A 21,106-nucleotide genomic window follows, 5' to 3' on the forward strand; every position below is an offset into this window, starting at 1 on the left:
TACCAGCCTTCATTTATTCCATGTCTCTTTCTGTATTTAATTTGCTGACTTCACTAAAAATTGTGCCAAAATAGCCAAAATATTTTACTTGTTCTATGGGTTTCCTATTGAGAAGGCAACTGAAATTTTCCACTCTTGCCTATTTTGGTAGTTTTATTGCTCATTTTCTTGCTAAATTTGTTACGACATATGCAGAAAGCCAAAAAAGTTGATATCTCTGATTATGATTATCAAGTTTAATGTCACTTTCTTTCATAATGTGATTGATACATATGATTAATAGGAGTGGAGATAATGTGTACCCTTGTCTTACACCTGATTTTACATCAAGCCGCTGCCTTCCTATACTTCAATTCCAACTACTTGACTTATACCTAAAATGTATACTATGTATTGCTTGCTCTATATGATGGTCTATTTATCCCATATAATTGTAGTATTCTGAAAAGTATTTTCTCTTAAGCACCCTGTCATATACATTTCCAAATCTACAATACTTAAGTAAAAATCCTTGTTATATTCCTATGATTGAACATTTTATATACACACACACATAAAAGTATACATATTTTCATATGTACTCCTGCTTGCATTTCTTTTTAATGTTTTGCCACTGTGCTGTGTCTATCATTGCTTGTTTCATTAACAGTCTTTCAAAGTAACTAATTCCAATATCCAGAATATCCTTCTTTCTCATTTCACAATCATCGGATTCCTTTTACTGTACTTTTCTTCCATTTCTAAAAACGTTTTTTCAACAGCTTCTAGAACATTTTGCCACCTTCTTTAGATTTGAGATTTGTTTAGCTACTTTTAAGCACAGCTTAGATCTTTTGCATTATTCTCTCAATCCAGTATTTGCCAATTTATTTGACAGGAACTTTTGATATGCTTTTTTTTCTTTTACAGGGCTTTTACCTCTAACTTCTTGCAATCATGTAGTGCTAATTTTTCTATTCTTGCAGACAAATTCAAAACCTGCCTTCCTAGCTGAAATTATGTTTTCTTCAGTATTTGCCACTGACATTCCAAGGTTTGGTTCTTGTTTTCAAACTCTTGTTTTTTTTATATAATATTTGTATAGTTGCCATCTACAATTCTCCTGTAAAAGCAACAACTTAATTCTTTTTTAAACTTTCTTACATAATTTTTCTTTTCAATGATATTCAATTTTATCCTACATAAAACAATGATGACCACTTTTAATTTCAAATCTCCTGTATATGCTTGTATCCTAAACTAGCATAAAAATATCACGTCAATGATAACATAGTATGACTTTTTTCTTGTACCTTTTTCTATGTGAATTTGAGGAAAACATAACTTTGGGAAACTAACTGAACTGTGTGCACCTGCTGCTATGATGTTAAGCTCAGTAAGAGATTTGGCATTCTCAAAATTGGGATATTATCCTCTTTTTTTCTTGAGCACATGCTACAATTAGTCTGAACCTGAGTTTGCAGTTAAGTAAACAGGATTTAGTGCTAAAAGACTGAGAATATTTTCCCAGTAATCAGAAAACAAATGCAAATTGAAAAATCATTACCAAAACATAACTTATTACTAACTTCTAAAAAAGGGAGAAGTATAGACTACCACCACCTATTGATGAAGAAATGAGTCAAGAAAAGACGATATGATGATCTTTTTCTACTTCAAGAATGAACTCTATGGTGAACTCTTAATCTTCATCATGAAATCTTGAAGTTCTGAAAGGAAACTTGGCTCAACTGCAAAAATATGTCACCAACATATCTGTATCACATGGATAGCTTAAAAGAGATGCTATCTAATAGCCTTTGTTCAAAGTGCATGCAATAGTTTCATATTACAGGTATTTCTGAAAGAACAGGCCAAATTGTTTAGATCTGTTGTTCTTCGGTGTCCATTTCCTCTACTAACAAAATTCACATTTTCAGTCTCTGCAAACAATAAATTTCTGCTTTTGGCTTACAATGGTGTTTATCAAAATTCCCTGCCGTAGTGGATTACTTCAGCCAAACTGGCAGATCTCTGACTATTCATTCTGATGAACATCTTAATTATGTTCAATTCCATGCCATCTTCACTGAATAGTTCTTTGGAATAAGACTAAGGTCTGTGACAGAAGTAGTTCTCTCTTTATACAGAGAAAGTTGAAGTCCTCTCTTATGAGAAATAGTTCTCCATATATATTGTGCCATCTGAATAGCTTGTTTTTTTTTTTTTTTTTTTAAGTAATTATACTGTATATTTCATTTTAAAATTATATTAGGACCTTAATGTATTTTTGACTGTGAAACTATGTTTCAGGTGAGTAGCTCACACACTTGTATTGTTGAGTCTTCTGGTTGTGTGTTCTGCCTGTTTAATTTAAAATTCATAATGAAGGTACTCTCAATACTGGAGTGAAAATTTAAGGAGCAGAACAAGAGTACTGAGTATAAAATTTAGGATGGAAGATTATGTTATACATGGAGAACAGTGTCAGATGTAATGCCACGAGCTTATAATCTCTAACATGTTTATGAAACATGAATGTCCTTAACAATAGTTTTTCAGTGAGTGTGATATGAATCACTTTGAATTTCCCAAAGTGGGTAAAATATGCTAGTTTAAGTTCCCTTAGAGTGGCCAGGGATCTTTTTTTAAAACAGTTTTGGCAATTGATGACATCAAAGCAAAGGGTGGGTTCACTCATCTCAAAGTAAAGAGTAGTGGTGGGTGACACTCAAAATGCTCCAATTAGTACTTAACTTCCTAAATGGTGGATCCGACCACTAACATTCTCCATTACAGAAGCACTTGTGACCTATAAATCTAGCTACAAGTAGAGAAATACAAGATGGAGATGAGTATGTTTATAGACCTAGTTCCCTTTCTCCCCAAGCTTCCACCCACAAATTTCCATTATATTCTGTTCAGAGCATGGTGATATCACTCTTATCTGCAATTTCATATGTTGTTGATCAGGTATTTTATTTCCAACTCAACTCTGATTCATATGCTGTTATGATTATTACATAACACTGTCCTCAGACACACCATGAGGACGAAGTCCATCATGGTATCTGAGACTACTCTATGCTATGCAAAATGCAATGCACTTTTTTTCTCTACACCATCTATAAACCAGTACATAATAATTTTATGTCTATTTAGCATGTTGCCTAGATGATCTGCTATACATGCAGCAAGAAAAATGAGTTTGCAAGAGAAAATGCCCTGCTACCTCTGTATGAGAGCGGCTAACTTGTCTAATTATATATTTATTATTATATATTAAAATTTATTTGATCACTGTTTCATATACAGCTATGAAATTAAACAGCAAGCTATTATGTTCCACATAAATTTATTCAACTAAATTTTCACCATATCACGACTTAACAATTCTATTACATGCATGTCCATATTTATTTACTCTTTCTGATGAAGATCAAAGTCATTAGTGTTGGGATGAAATTAGTGAAAAGTGACTTCTTATGTACTGTTATGTAGCTGTATTTTGAGTGACTTCCATTCATGAAATGCACAATTTGGAAAACCTGATATAGAAGTTAAGTGAGAACACTGCTTCACCAATAAACAAGAAAGTGGTATCACGCTAGGCGAGGAAATTCATCATTAAGCATTAATTCATTAAACATTTAATTAGCTCAAAACAACAAAATATTTGCACTTTAGATACAGGTTACATAAAACCATAAAAATAAAAACATAAGCAAAAGGCAAAAGTCAGAAAGGTAAGACATTTTCATATTATTAGAGAAAAGATAGTACACTTTAAAAGTGGATTGGGAAAAAAAAATTGTTTTTTCTTCTACACAAGGAGACGCAAGTCATTTCCTCCAGTCAACTTAAGGGTAGCATTTGGATTCAGTCTGCACTGAATTGGTTTAAAGTTCCCTGCTCTTGGGGGTAATATTCCAGTAGCAGCTAACTGTTCAGCTCCTTGTAGGCTGCACATGAGATGTTGCTTGGATTCAGTAACTGGGAGATTTTGGTTTTCTCTTGTGTTAGTTAGGTAAAAACTTATATGACAGCTTTCACTACAATGAAAATAAAGTTGCATATTCTGTATTTTCTCTGCATTGTTAGTAGGTACCAGCAGTCTTCTGGCTGTGCGGGTGATTACAGGTCCAGGGGCAGTGTCCGGTGTGTATATGATGATCCCTTTATTTAGAGGACAAGTCAGGTAGGGGTGCTTCAAGGTACCTGAGCTGTTACAGAACAGACAGAAAGATGCAAGGCTCTAACTTGGAATTTATGGAGGTCAGTAAAATGTGCTACAACCTCCACTGCATGTCTGCATTCATCCATCTGGACTGGTACATTTTGTCCTTTAGGAAAGATCCCCCATCAAAAACTAAGTGGCATCTGTAGATATGCAGGTGAGTCAGGATATACTGAAGTTAGATGGTGGTATACTTTCTTGAAATTAACAGACAGAAGCAGAAAAGAGGTTTCAAAGGACAAGATTTGAGAAATGGTTGATGGAAAATTTCTGGCTGAAATTTGAATTCCTTGTGGTGTATTAATGTCTGGAAAAGGCATTCGTAATGGCCGTTTGAACTTGTTGATATTGATCTATTGCTTTGGTGGTCTTCAGCAGTAAACTTTGGTAGGTTTTTTCCACTCCTGTTTCTTTCTGGGTTAGATCTCCTATAGTTCTTATACCTTCCCAGCTAATAGAAAATAGAAAAGGTTGGCCATAATCCTAAAGGAGGTGATTTTGTTTTCAAGAGAGACCAGGCCCTAGCCTTCCTTGCTGAGTAGCTTACAGAGCACTAAGTAGGTTGTCCAGTTGTATTTGTTCCAGAGGAATCATGTTATTGACCTCTGGATCTGATGGAGGAATTTTCAGGAGGTGTTATACTTGAAGGTGTGCCATAACACACTAGCAGCCATCGGGTTGATGATTAGCACTCTGGACAACAATAGTAGTGAAAAAAGATATTCATGAGGTAGAAGATGAAAGGATATTTAACCTTCTACCTCAATGATATCTTTTCACAAATGTTGCTGGCCTGGTTAGGTTAGAATAACTGCTCTGAAATGGCTGAAGAATGCAATAACATTCTTCAGCCATTTCATTTGTATGTATATCTGTTCTAAATTACAAGCTTATAATTTGTCCACTGCAACTACACTAATGGGGAGAGGCCAAAATTAGCATGTTGGTTATGGAATAAAGTCATTTATATGTACCTTAAAAGATAATGCCAATGTAAGTATTAAAATATCATTAGGATCATTAAATATTTATTACACAAGCTGTGCTTAGTGTCTCCATAAACATAAAAATGTGTGTACAAAACATAAGCTACAAATAAAAACCAGATTGTCAACATCCCAGTTGCTTTATACAAACAGATAATTCATAAGTTAATGTTAAGGTTCATATTTTTATGCCATCTTCAGGAGTTCTTTAATTATTGATTTTATACTGAATTTGTAGAAGTACTTATTTAATTTTTAATGAGACATTTTAAAGAGGACAATATCTTCCTCTTAAACAGATGACAAACATTGATATAATGCAATCAATAAGCCTTGTCACTTGCTTTTCATGCATTCTTCCCATATGAATTTATACCCATCTAAGTTGTAGTATAGTAATAATGACCAGTCTATATCCATAACAGAAATTCAGTAACATTACTATTAGCTCGGTCTCTAAATTTTCCCACAAAAATTTTCAGAAAGTTTTTCAAGGAGTTTTTCCAACTTTTCAGGGAGTCATTTCCTGCTCTGCTGCTTCTTTTTACTTTATCAGGGTCTCTTTCTAATGACTAAAGGATTTTACTTCAAGACTAGTAACTTTCAAGAAAGGACCACACACAAATGTTGCATTGATGAATTTCTAATCTCTCTCTCTTCCCCCCCCCCCAACTGAAAAAGCAATCTATTTGAGAAATTTCTTGGTATTTTTTCATGTTAATAACTACCCTTCCTTTTCTTGATCCCCATTCATGAATAATCTCATGGCTTACTATTTAGAAAGATCATCTGTTTTGGTCTTCTTAGTTACTCGTTTGCAAAAATTGACCTTTTGAAAGCATATTCACATGAAAGTCAATTACATGCATCCACTGAATCTTTAATATCTGGTCACTCAATTAAGAACTCAATATATATAACTTGCGCTGCTTAATATACTGTACATGCTAGTATCATCAGAGCAGAGATGATTTTGTAGTAGGGAACAGATACTAAGATGCTACTGAGTGACCAATACACAATTAAGCTGTCAACAAAATTAAATGGAATGAAGAGCACACATAAGAATTAAAACAATGGTTTAATGATTACAGTGTTACATCCCTGTCAGAGACATCAAGGGTACAATACATTACCAATAAACATCAACATACGAGATAAAAATAAAGTGGAAATTGTTATACCTTCCTAGGAAGGGCACCCTCAATGGATCATCCAAGCGTTCCCACCAGGGCAGTTTAAGTTGGTTTAAAGAATAGTAGCCAATTCAAAACAAAAAGTGTCATGTTTCTGCTTCTACAATGAAAGTTGTTTTTTTTTTCATTTGATCCAGTGAATGGTGTCAGTGATATGGTCTGATAGACCTGACATTCCATAACTGTTGTTGCTGATGTATTTATGCTCCTCTAGAAAAAATGTTGGAAGATCTTCCAGTCTGTCTATAGCAGGCCCACATGAAGGTATAAGACCTTTTATGTACACCTGGAACTGAGAGAGGGAAAGTGATGGTCTTTTCAGAAGAGATGAGGGAAGCCAATTTGATATAGGATTTGAAACAAAAAAAAAAAAAAATCTTTAAAGCCTTGTTATTTTTCTGAAATATCCTAGATATGAGGAACAGCAACAGCATTAATCTCTATGAAGAATTAAATATGTTGGAGTTGTAATCATCAGCATAACAAGGTGCAGAATATATATAGTTAAGTTCAGCTGTGACAGATACTATTGAGAATTCAGAATATGATATGCTGCTTAATATACTGTACATGCTAGCATCAGAGCAGAGATGATTTTGTAGTAGGGAACAGATACTAAGATGCTACTGAGTGACCAGAAATATGCAATTAAGCTGTCAACACAACTAGTTAGAATTGATATTGATGGTTCCGTGAGCAGTGTTTACAGTTTATAAATTGCATTGCATTCTCCAGCTATTTGCAAAATCCCATTGCCTTTGTGACTAGATTTAGCTGAAGAGCCCTTCTAAATGTTCCTCTCACATTATCACAGAAAGAACTTGGGTTTTTCCAGCCATGAGTACCATCACTACTGGCTGCACTATGGAAGTAACAAAATTAAGAAAAAATGTAAGGCAGACTAAACAGAAACTGGTATCTGCAACATAAAACATGATCTAACACACAAACTCATCAAATCCTTTTAATTCAAATAGCTGCACACCATACTGTCAGCAGGGTGTAGCAGAGCGGCAGCTTGCCTCACAGCACAGCATAATAAGGGAGCTTGTTCAGCCATATAGGTGCTTCACTACGCTAACAATTCCTGTTAGCATGGCAAGCGCGGAAAAAAGTTTTTCCAAACTCATTAAAAATTATTTGTGAACAGCAATGACCCAAAAAAGATTGGTTGGTCTAGCAACTATATCGATAGAGGCAGACATAGCTTATAATTTAAATTTAAAAGAGCTTATAAACAGTTTTATTGCACAATATCTCCATAGAGCAAACATTTCATATTATTATGTAATTGTTTTGCATTAATGTTTCTCTTGTAAAAAAAAAAAAAAAAAATAGCAATTAGAGATTTTCTTATATTTTTGTCTTATAATCCATCAGGGGCCATATTTAATTGTTTGTCTCAAGGCACGATCTAATCTGGCGATGGCCTTGTTGGCTGCATACCTAACAATTCAGAAGAATAAAAGAACAAAACTTGCTAAATAAAGTCCATTACAATCTCTGTGAATGAAGAAGTTATAGTTTATAACATTTCAACTAGGCATTACTGTAATAGCATGACAACAAGATTATAATAAAAAATATCTGCTAAATTAAAAAAAACACAGCAAACCTTTCTATGAACCATTTGAATGCAGGATTTAGCTTTATATCTTTAGTACATCATTTTTAAAAACACAACCTGCATGCAAGTGAACGAAAATGCACACACACACACCTTTTTTTGTTTATACCGATTTAACAATAGTCTAGTGTGGAAAGAACATGGTAAAGAGGATGCACAAACTTAATTTGCATATTTGGTGAGAACCAAACAAAAAAGTCTATTTATATAGATGAATGAATAGCAAAAAAAAAAAAAAAAAAAAGCTATATACAGGAGGTCCTCAAGTTACGTCGGAGATCCGTTCCTACGCAAGGATATTTTCGATGCAAGTCGGAATTACCATAGCCTAAGTTACTTACCTAACCTAAAACACCCTAAAGTCAAAACGTATATATCAAGAAACAGAACTAGGCCATAGAAAAATGAAAGGGAGAACATAATTACTGTATAGGTACAGAAAAATGACAAAAATGAAACTGTAATAAAAAAACAAACATAAAAATGAGAACAATCCCCAAAATGACAAATGAAACTGTACATTCTGTACAGGTGATTAAAAAAAAAAAAAAAATGAAAACAATTCTTTACCTTTTATCCTGTGGTTGAAGAGACAGTTGAGGTACCAGCACCTGCTGCAGGCCTCTCTACCTTTGTGAAAAAACGTTCCAGGCTAGTCTGGAATGATACCATCCTCTTCTCCTTGTATATCTCCGCATAACACTGCAGGCAATCCATAACCCCTCGGGAAAAACTTTTGTACCTAGCAGTGTTGGGATCCTCAGCCTCAAACTTGGCCAGCCCATCCTCAATGAGGGCAAAACCTTCTGCCAAGCTCTTGGTGGTGAATCTCCTGGGTTCAAGGGTTGGAACCGTTTCCTCCTCCTCAATCAGCTGCTTCTCTAACTGAATGAGGTCTTCTGCTGACAACTCCTCCCCATGAGATGCCAGAAGCTCTGCGACATCTTCAGCCTCCACTTCCAAATTCATCTGCTTCCCCAGGGCAACAACCTTCTCTGTGACAAGAGAAGGTTGTTGCCCTCAACTGTCTCCTCATAGCCATGGAAATCATTCACAAATTGGGGACAGTTTTTCCCACACACCATTCAAATTTGTCTGCTTCACTTCATCCCAAGCATGCTCAATGTTTTGTATGGCATTATAAATGCTATATGATTTCCAAAAGTCTTTGAGGGTTGGGTTAAGTTCCTGTCTTTTTCAGTTGCCCTGAAAGCCATAGCAAATGTCCTGCAGCAGTAGTAGGCCTTAAAGGAAGCAATAACACCCTGGTCCATAGGCTGCAAAAGGGCTGTGGTGTTTCGTGGAAGGTAAACCACCTTAACCACCTGGTTACCCTACCCACTTGGGTGAAAGTCATCCAAGTGGGTAGAGTGACCAGGGGCATTGTCTAGCACTAACAATGCCTTAGCTGTACAGACCCTTGGCTGTACAGTACCTCTGAACTTCTGGCACAAAATGGTTGGTAAACCAGTCCTCGAAGATTTGAAGTATCACCCATGCCTTCTTATTGGGCCTCCAGATGACAGGCAGTTGACCCTTCCAAATGCCCTTTAGTGCCCTTGGATTTTCAGCCTGATAGACCAACAAGGGCTTAAGTTTTAAGTCACTGACAGCATTAGCCCCAAGAAGCAAAGTCAGTCTCTCCTTACCAGCTTTATGTAAAATCGTACCTATAGAAGGCAGCACCTGGTGCTGCCTTCTATAGGTACGATTAGGCATACGTTTCCAAATAGGCCTGTCTCATCCACATTAAACACTTGTTGAGCACTGTAGACCTCTCCTCCCTTATTATCTCAGCCAACCCCCTCAGGAAACTCACCAGCTGCTTTATCATCACCACTAGCAGCTTCACCTTGCACCTTAAGGTTATGTAAATTGTCCCAAGCCTTAAACCGCATAAACCAACCTTTACTAGCATTGAACTCTTCACCTGCACTCGTTCCCCCCCTTTCACTTTTCAATGCCTCAAACAATCTTTTTGCCTTTTCTTGAATTAACATGAGGCTAATTGGGATACGGCATTGATGCTGGTCTTCCAGCCAAAGAACAAGAAGCCTTTCCAACTCAATCATGAGCCTACTACATTTTTTTTATAATCACCATCGATTTCATGGGCGCCAATCCTTTCACATGTTCAAGGATGTGGTACGACTTAAGTTCAACGCGTGGCCGATGTTCGTTGGCGTTTCTCCCTTTTTTTGCCCTTTTAATAATGTCTAATTTCACTTCTAATGTAATGACTTTCCTTTTCTTCAACACACTGCCATCGGAAGACTGCCTTGCGTCTGGGAGCCATACTGAAGGGTAAAAAGTCACAAAAAAACACAAAAGTGAGAGAGCGGATGTAAACAAAGCACACGGTACCCAAAGAGTGTATGCTGGGACCCAAGCGATGCCACCTCTCCCAAACAAACACCGCAATCACAAACAAGTTCGCCCACGACTTTTGAATTTTACGTCGCGCTACTTCAAGTTGAAATTTATTTTTTAAATTATTTATGAGATTACTGCCGTAAAGTCGAAACGACGCATGTCGAGGACGACATAGGTCAAGGACCCCCTGTACAAGGAAAACAAAATTTTGTTTATTGTTTACTCTTTGCTGAAAGTGTATTTCATAAGTTGCTAACACAATATAAACCAACTTTTAAAAGCAGTAAAAATTAAAGAACAAGATCTCTTAATCTGAGACCCCCCTTTTTTTTTTTTTTTTTTTAAACTACACATTCATACACTCTATAGTTAGAGGAAAACACAATCTTAGAAAAGGTAAGGTTGTGTTCAGTGAAACAAAACTAATTCCCAGGAAAGCAATTGGCTGTTTTCTTATTTCAATGCATTTTATTTTTAAGAGTTATGAACAATACGGGATTAGAGTTGCATTAAAAAGGCCTAGTAGGAAAATATGCTTGATATCAATAAGAAAAAAAATAGGATGTGTACATACCCAGTACCATTCATGGATTCAGAAGCATGAGATAATTTCAATCGCTTAATTTCGAATTTGCATTTTTGGATCCCCCGAATTCAAATTAATGAAGTTTTCCTGTATATATGAGGGAAAAAAAAAAAAAAAAGTAACTACATCAATTTCTTAAATTTTAATTATTTTTTTTTATTTAGAAATATTAATGAATGTAATTTTATCTTGTGTATTACTACCATCTCTCAATGAGTCTTCCTCTTCAAATTTTTCATGATAGCTACATTCTCTTTTCAAGGCATGCTCCATCTTGTGGTAGGTAATATTTTTTTTAATCTTTCATAAAACTCTTGATTCAATTTATGCCATAACACTAATACTGCTTTTCCTTACTTTTTTAATAAATTTCCTGAAACTGTTTATTCTTCCACTATATCACTTTCTTCGATTGCATTTCCCATTTAATTCTTAAAATATGACGGTTTCTGTATCATGCATACATAGCATTTTTTTTCCTTTAATTCCTCTCTCCTCTTCAAATCCCTATTTTTATTTTCATATATCGGTTGTCTTTCTTATCACTACTTGTTTGCAGTATACAGTTTGATATCTAGTAACCCATCCTTTAAAATAATCATCTCCCAATTTGATTTCCATTATATTTTAAGGAAATCACTTCTAAGAAGTTTCCCAATTAAAGTTAACTTATCAGTCATTTTACTTCACCTTCTAAATACATATCATCCATACTTCTTTTCAAAATCTTCCTGCCAGCATTCCACATGTCAATGCAAAGTCTTGTATAAGTTATTCCTTTTTGATTTATTCATTTGTCAGATAGCAAGATGACAGTAGCCTTGTGGGGCAATCAAGTCATGTATAACATAACACATTTGAGCTTTGTAATAACACAAATATGTAGCGTATGCACAGCAAGTGACAATACAATATGAGAGTAAGGTAGGATGCAAATTCATATTCTCGAGATCAAGAATTTACAAGAATTTATACTGATGCTTTGCTGACAAACTGCACATTTGATGCTGTGAGTAGGCAACTGTATTACAGAAACATTTTAAAAGATGGAGGAATTCAGAGAGATATAATAATAAATTTTCTAATTTTTTTTGGGAAAGTCTAAACAAGATGAGGTACCAACAACAAATAGCACAAGTCAAAGTTAATAGAAAAATCCATATGAAATATGCTAATGATTCAGTCATTTCCAAGCATCTCAGCTATACCAGACTTCAAACAAATTTAATGAGATATTACAAAAATATGATAAACTAAACTGGTACAAGATAAAAAAAAGATAACATTATACTTTCTTTAGTTTCTGCTTAAGGGCAAGTGGGAGTCATCCTAACAAATAAGAAACCAAATGGACAAGGATTGGAAGTGCCAAATAGCACTGACAAACGGATGAAAAACTATATAATATGTTTATCTAATCAAAGATTTTATATGGATCAGAATGTTGACTCATGAAGAAATAGTAAGAAAGGAAATCCTAGAGTTTTGAGATGGTATCCCTCAAAATGAAACAGAACCAATTGGACAGAAATGAAAAAAAAAAAAAAAATTTTAAAGCCATACTAAATCATGGTGGAATAACAGAAGCAGTAAAAATACAAGACAGTTTTTATCTGAAGAATGTCTAGAAAGGTTACTATGATATTTGCAAGGAGAGCAATTTGGACAGCAGGTAAAATAAAAACCAACTAAGAAAATGATTAGAAAGTGTTACAGAATACAATAACATGATATAAGCACCTATAATGAACTTTAGAAAATTGGCCATAATTATACAATAAAGGAAAAGATGTGCCGAGGGTTCATAAAAGAAATCAACCCAATGAGTGACAGAAGAATCCCAATATACAGAGATGCTACAGAATCCCAATATATAGCATTGCCATAGCATCTCCACATTTCTAGTTCAGCAACTGCTCCTTCTCACCTCTCTATTAAAAAAAAGTTATCTAATCAGTTATTACAAAGATGAAGCTAGGCAAAATAATGTGTTCAGATATTTAGATCAGTTTAGATCTGGGAGGGGGAGCAAAGGGTGAAAAGATAGAGGCAAGGAAATATGGTCTTCAGAGTGAGTAAGAGGAATTATAATGTTGGATTCTGAATGAAGAGAAATTTAAATTATTAATATGCTCTTCAGAATCCAACATAATCCGCCATAGCAAAGGCTACATTTGTAAATATTATTTAATGTAATTCACTTGTTTATAATTTAATATTCGTATAACTACTACCTTTAACCTTATCTAATATTTAATTAATTAATCAAAGATATATGTATTAATAATGAAAAGACTTAAATATTATTAAGCTATTTTATTCATTACTATATTAATATTATAAGAACTTGTATTTGATAATTTAACTGCGCATTAATTGAAATGTAAATATTCTTTATTTATTCCTATTTGTAGAAGTTTAGCGTATGCAATACCTCAATTTTATTATATTTTGTTTGGTTGTCATGGAGACGTATGTAAGTGAGCGAGCACGTTTTGGAACACGTGAGGAGAAGGTTTATTAAAAAGAGTTTTAGAAAGAAATCACAAGAATAATTTAGGCAGGAAGAATGGATATGAAAAGGGAAGAATGCTGAAAATATAGAGAGATTAGATAGATTAAGAGAGAGAGAAAGGAGAGGATTGGCATTAGGTTGGAATCGGAGCATTCGGCATTCGGGAATCACAGTGCGATAATAGCGAGTCGGCAAGTCACTCAAGCAGCTAATAAAGTCTACTAGTCGGGAAGCAGTTAGCTAATAAGTTGTAGAATAACAATCATAGCTACGGAAAACAGCTGAGAGACTATTAATTAGACTAGCGATACTTGAATTGAGATATAATTTCAGGGCGGACCTGTCAAGGACACACAGAATCTTGAAATAAAGCATCGAGTAACTAGAGAATAGTAGAGGCTGAAAAATTGAAGTTTACCGGTAGCTGTGTTTAGAATTGTAGTGTCTAAAGAATTAATTGAATGCCAGAAGAGTGAACAACTGTGCATATAAAACCTCAAGTTAAGGAATTATTGTGTGTTGCCTTATTTCATGAGTGATCAGTAGTACTTCATGCAAGAACGTTTATTTATGTGTATAGTGACCGTGAATTAATTCAGTTAATGCTTTGAAGATTTATTTTAATGAGTGCCGATTATTGTTAAAAGTGTTAACGGTTATAAAAAGTGTTTGTGTATAAGTTGATGAAGATAGAAGATTATTGGTAAGATTATTCCAACCATTAATATTCCTATACAGAGAAGTGTGTGAGTTTCATCCTAGAATTTCCTTATACTAACAATAACTATTGCAGAGAATTAGCTGAAGTGTAAAATTAAAAGTTTTGTTTGTGAAGAGGTGTTAGTGCAAATTTTATTGTATTTGAAACTTAAGGAACTGTGAGAAGACTGTAATAGAGATAACAGATTTACCATTGTCTGAGTTTGTATGACTGTATTATCAGAAAGGCTGAAGTGTTTATAATAACTTTAGTGTTTGATCTTAAGTGTATAATTTGTGATTATAAAATTAAATGTTTGTTTTTGTTAATCAAAAGTTGTATTTTGCCTGAATCTCTTTTACTGCACCATTCATAAAATATTCGAACCAAAGCGGGTGAATTAAGTTAGTTAAATATACTCGGCCAGTATATATATATATTAAGGAGAAATAGTTGAGGGTTGATTTATCTTCAATTCTTGAACTAAGAGTGGCGCAGTCTATAAATATAAATTTTCTCTATATTTGTATTAGAAATCAACTAGCAACTATTTTTTAGGTTAAGAACATCGTAATAACTATATATCGGATCCAAAGTATAGATTGAGAAGAAGTAGGATCCAATAATAACAATCATAAGAAATGCTGCTCTACATCCAGCAGTATAGAGCATCATTTTTCAAAATTTTACATAGCTAGAGACCAGGGTTTTTTTTTGTTTGTTTTGCTTCTTCTGAAAAACAATCAGAAAAGGCATTTTTTAGAAGTTGAAGATGACTATATAAGGAGTGATGCTTTTCAAATGATGCAGAACAACAGCTGGAATTAAAGAAACAAATTTTAAAACAGTATGTAGCTAAAATATATTATCTGAAAATGTTAGCATAATGTGGATAAAATTTAAAGTAACTTAAGATTTCTAGAGCATTTGATCAGGTATGGCATTGAAGTTACATAAAAAACAATCATCCTAAAGGCAGGGATTGGCAATGTTTCAATGAAGAAACATGTGGACAATGAAGAACCATTTTTGATCTCATTTTAAAAAAATACGCATCAAATAAATAAAAGAATCTGAAGAGCTGCACCTCAGTTCAAGCTGAGGGATGGAGAGGAAGATTTCAAAGAAATGGAATAGAGTGGGAAGGTGTTTTTTTAAATGAAAATTATGTACAAATTAATGTGACTTATACTGCTGAACTTCTTGAGTGAGTCTCATAATTTTGGTCATCAGTTATAGCCTTCAATGTTATTTTGAAATTTTCAGCAGCTTCTGTGTCAGCACTATTATCTTCTCCTATGAGTTTTACATTGTGAAAACCAATATTTGCTCACAGAAATATGAACCCAAAACAGAGAAGTATAAATGCAAATATTTTCAAATTTATGTGTCTGGTAAGCTACTCCATGCAACAAACACATGGATATTATTTTGTTCCTGTTTTAACTATTTCATACTCACCACTGCTGCAATGACACCTTGCAGTATGTGTGCTCTACTTGCAATGCAAACTAAAGTGAGAATTGTTTGTGGCAGGCACTTGTCATACATGTAAACTTTTGTTTAAAGACCTACACAGTGCCAACCCATGTCCTAAGGTCTTGCCAGAGGGAGCCTGACCCAAAAGTGGTGATGCTAAGGCAGAAGCAATGGAGAAATCATATTTACCTATACAAGTTGCCAAAAGGTATACCACCTTATTATTGAATTACTCTCGATTCAGAGTAATTGTCCACCTTTACCATGAGTTGCCACAGTCCTGAAGATACTTCAGGCACAAACTTTGTTTGCTTACACTTGGATAAAGGATTAAACTAAATTTATTATAGTCTAACCAAGTGGAAAAAACTTCCAACATTATGGGAAGATCCACTACCCAGACCTTGGTTAAAGTAAATGGTCATATCCAAAAACTAGGTGATTCTTCAAATCACTCAACTCTAACTCACTGAGTGACTCAAAGGATCATTTTAACTCATTAACTCTTGATTGCTCAAAGATACTTATTGGTGGTTCCAGTCAGTTACAGGCAAACCCTATCGCCAGCAGAACCACTCGTCTCCCAAGAAAAAACTTCTATCAGAGGACCCTGACAAAGGCCTCATTAGTAGAAGCTATAACATAGGCAATCATCTAACGGAAGGTAGTTTTTGGGACCACTTCAGCAGATCTCACATCAGTGGAAAATTGTTTAAGTGCAGACCTTCTCCAAAAACTAGCTCACTCCCCCAGATCACCCAATCTCAATAAGTGACCTGAAGGATTATTATTAACAGACCTCCATGGAGTCAAGAGACTCATCGTGGGAGGTCCCACTCTCACATGCACAGCTCATTGTACTGCGACTTAAATACCAATTCATGCTTCAATGCCACTAAAATGCAATCTTATCTTCTGTAATGGATACAAACGATCTCAATTCACCTACCTTTAAATTCAATATCCAGATTCTCAGACAAGATAAAATCTCTTTAGTCAATTGTCTTTGTAACCTCTCCAACACTCCTCATCCTTTTGAAATCCTGTCAACCAAATCTGTGCACAGTAATCCATATGTTGCCTGATCAAACGTTGTACAGTGGAATCAAAACATTCTTACTTCTACATGTTGGTGTTATCCACATCATTCTCATAATCTGCTGTATCATCTTCACAACTTGAGCAAAATATCCATGAAATTTCATCCTATCTTTCCTTCCCAAATTTTAAAACCTTATCATTTGTAACGTTAAACTGACATCCCCACTCACTCGCATATTCAGACTGTCTATTTAGGTCCTCTTGTAAAGCTACATCTGCTCTACTTCTCATAACTCGACTGAACTTTGCGTCATCTGCAGACAACTGGATATCATCATTTATACCCTTTCCAATGTCATTTACATACAAATTAAACAACAATGTCCCCAAAAACAGACCCTAGGGAATGCCACTATTGACTTTCCTCTTCTGGGATATTATCCCCTTATCCAATACACAACCTGTTGATGCCTATCAGACAGCCAATCTCCAATCCAATGCACTAATCTACTATCCAACCTCATCTGTTCCAATTTAACCACTAGTTTGTTATGTGATAATCTATCAAAGACAAAGAGTTGGGGTGTATAGAGAGGTAGCATCTTAGTATTGATGTCAGCCGCTGATCTCAGGGTCAGGATGTTGGGCTCTGGTCCTCACATACACTCAACTCTCATTTGTGGCTCCAAGAAGTTGGTAGTGTACACCAGCGGCCACACCCCCCAGTAAACCGTCTCAGCTGGCAGACTAAACTAAGTGAGGGTATCAGCAATATAGAATGCTGTAAATAGGAAATGTCACCCCTTATGTGCAAGAAGTCTGGAATGGCCAAGATGGCAGAAGAATCAACACTGACTGATCAAGGGCATGACAGCAAAATGTGTGGCACATCGAGGGCACACTCCTGACATCTAAGGGACTTATGGCCAGCCGTCGTTGAAGAGATCAGAGCCTCACCACGTATTTATCCATTGTCAATCATGAAACATACCATGTCACAATATGAAGTTAGAGATGTGGTTGAGACCCTCTGCAACCATCAGCTCTTATAGCTACAGGGAAGAAGAGCTTGAAACTGGGAATTGTAAGACAAGAACTACTAAGGTAATGTATGAAGATAATATCCCAAACCCTGCAGGGAGGATATTCTCAGATATCTTTGTCTAATAATCAGACCAGGAACAATTTCTCGAAAATAGTAACATGGAACGTCAGAACACTCTACAAGGCAGGCAAATTAGATAACCTACTCTAGGAATTAGAAATGATGAAGACCAATATTGCAGGTATCAGTGAAGTGAGGTGAACAGATACAGGCATAATGAGAAGAAAAAATCACACTATAATCTACTCTGGCAGTGACTTACACCTTAATGGAGTAGCACTTGTCCTAAGTAATAGAATTGCAAAATCTCTACAGGGATATTGGCCCATAAATGACAGAATCATAACAGCCAAAATAACTGCACAACCATTCAACCTGTATATTATCCAAGCATATGCACCAACCAAAGATCACGAAGAGTTGGAACAATTTTATGAAGACATCCAAACTGCAGTCTCCAGTGCTAAGTCAGATGATGTTATTATACTGATGGCCACCTAAATGCAAAAGTGGGTTCAGAAAAAATCTCATTTTGCATGGGAAACAAAGGGCTTGGAACCATAAATGAAAGAGGTGAAAGATTAATTCAATTCATTTCAATTTAAACATCCTCCCAGAAGACTATATACCTGGACAAGCCCTGGGGACATCTATAGAAACCAAATTGACTATATAATAATAAGCAAAAGATTCCGAAATGCAATAACACAAACAAAAACATATCCTGGAGCAGACATAGGATCGGACCACAACCCAGTGATTCCAAAAAATCAAAATAAAACTTAAGATACCAAGCCAACTATTCATAAGAGAAACTTATAATTCAGACTCACTTAACAACCAAGAACTTAAAGACCACTTTATAAAAGAATTCACAAAATCCCTTAACAAGTCTAACACCACAACTCACACAGAAAATAGAATGCCAATTGATGAAATTAACATTAACTGGCAAACATTCAAGAATAGCATCAATGAAGCAGCCAAAAATACACTCCCACAATTAAAAAGGAAAAGGAGTAAACCTTGGATGAATGAAAAAATACTGATGTTGATGGAACAAAGAAAAAAGTTAAAGAACAAACCTGAATATAAAAGTATGAATAAAGAAATAAAAAAAGAATGCAGGAAAGCCAAAGAGGAATGGATTAAATATAAATGTATAGATATAGAAAACCTTGATAGAAAACACAGAAGCAGAGAAATGCATGAAAAGATCAGAGAAATGACAAGCAGAACAAATACAGCAAACCATGCAAGTGTCATTAGAGACTCAAGGGACCATATTCTAATGGATAAAAAAGAAATCATGGAAAGATGGATTGAATACACAAGGAAATTATATGAACAACAAAGAAATGATATTCCTGAACAGACAGATTTAGAAGGACCATCCATTTTACTCTGTGAAGTTGAAAATGCTGTCAGAAAACTAAAACCACATAAAGCTGCAGGAATAGATAACATCTTGGCAGAATGGTTGAGGGCTCTCGATGAAGGAGGACTGAAATTTCTAACAAAATTATGCAATAAAATATATGAGACTGGATTTCTACCCAAAGATATTAATCACTCAATTTTCATTCCAATTCCCAAAAAAATAAAAGCTACAAGATGTGAAGAGTTCAGGACAGTCGGCCTCATCAGTCAAGTATCAAAAGTCCTCCTATATATTATTCTTGAAAGAAATAAAAGAAAAATACACATAGAAATAAATGATACACAAAGTGGCTTCAAGGAAAATGTAGGTACAAGAGAAGGTATTTTCAACGTCAGAACCATCATAGAAAGATATCTAGTAAAACAAAAAGATGTGTACCTTTGCTTCATAGATTACAAAAAGGCATTCGACAATGTCCAACATGAACAATTAATTGAAATCCTTTCAAAAATAGGCATGGATGGAAAAGACATTAGGCTATTAACTAATCTTTACTGGGAACAGACTGCATCTTTGAGAATAAATAGAGAGACCTCAGAAGAATTCCCAGTTCAGAAAGGTGTGAGACAAGGCTGTGTCTTTTCTCTGATTCTCTTTAACCTATACACAGAAGAAATATTTAATAAAATTAGTAACCTCAAAGGAATCACTGTAGGGGCAGAAATATTAATAACCTAAGATATGCAGATTAAATGGTTCTTCTAACTGAAAACAAATATGACCTCAAAACTCTTATAGATGAATCCATCAAGTATAGTGAATAGTATTGCCTTAGTTTCAAGTTTAAAAAGACAAAAATCATGATAATTTCAAGAGAAAAGAAAATGCCAAAAATATGCATCGATATAAAAGGAAATAAATTAGAACAGGTGCAAAAATACATATACCTTGGACACTTGATCACAGAATGGCAGGACAGAAGATGAAGTTAGAAAAAGGATTGAAATCGGAAGGTCAACTTTCAACAGTATGAAAAATCTACTAACATCTAGAGAATTAAATCTGAAAAAAAGACTAAGAATCTCCAAATGCTACATATGGCCTACATTATTATATGGAGTAGAGACATGGACACTCTCCAATCTGAGTGTGTAAAAACTGGATGCCTTTGAAATGTGGATGGACAATCCACATTTCAAAGAATTATGAGAATATCATGGAAAGAAAAAGAGACAAATGCAGAGGTACTAGAGATGGTAGACATAACAGGAGCCTGATAAAAGAAATTAAAAAGAGAAAAGTCAGCTATTTCGGACATCTGAGACATAACTGCCTACAAAGGACACCTGTAAGGGACTGTTGAAGGAAAGAGAAAGAGAGGAAAACAAAGACTGGAGTGGATGAAAAATATAGAAGACTGGACCTATCTCTCATATGAGGAATGCAGAAGAGGGGCACAGAATAGGACATGGTGGAGACACATAGTAGTCAATCTCCTGGAGGGAGAAGACACCTGACAGGAAATATCTGCATGTGATAGGATCTGAAATTTACATGGCACACAAGGTGTCCAAATACATTTGTCAACAGTGTAATCTAGGTGGACGACCAAGAAGACTTTTTTTTGTTGTTCATTTCAATTGGACACATTATCAATAAGAGAATTAAGTCTATTTATCTTACTGCAAATAGGATCAGAAGTAATGGGCCTATAAGTAGAATAGAATAGTCTTGAAGTAATAGATATTTTTCTATCATATTCTTGAACAACAGCCTTTCCCTTGCCAAATTTAGTAGTAATTAAAATTATTGTTATTCTTCAAGCAGTTCAGCACTTTAAATTCAAAAAGAAAATGGATGAGGAGGCTTTACACTAAAAATCTTGTTCTTAACTTAACCAG

The 21,106-nt window shown here is 34.9% G+C and overlaps 1 protein-coding gene across 5 annotated transcripts in view; it reads right to left on the reverse strand.

Moving 5' to 3' along the window:
• LOC150101049 (phosphatase and actin regulator 2-like) overlaps nucleotides 1-21,106 on the reverse strand; it is a 305,287-nt gene that overhangs the window by 214,597 nt on the left and 69,584 nt on the right. For 4 of the 5 annotated variants that reach the window (XM_090401166.1, XM_090401168.1, XM_090401164.1 and 1 more), the window contains exon 2: nucleotides 10,973-11,071. The exons of the other annotated variant lie outside the window; for it this stretch is intronic. In XM_090401166.1, coding sequence (XP_090257292.1) covers nucleotides 10,973-10,982 — 10 coding nt within the window. In that variant the 5' untranslated portion in view covers nucleotides 10,983-11,071. The remainder of the gene's footprint in view (nucleotides 1-10,972; nucleotides 11,072-21,106) is intronic. 5 annotated transcript variants of the gene reach the window in all.

Source organism: Typopeltis vanoorti, chromosome 12 (genome assembly GCF_054136105.1).
Source record: "Typopeltis vanoorti isolate ZY-2024b chromosome 12, IOZ_Tvanoo_1.0, whole genome shotgun sequence".
NCBI lineage: Eukaryota > Metazoa > Arthropoda > Arachnida > Uropygi > Thelyphonidae > Typopeltis > Typopeltis vanoorti.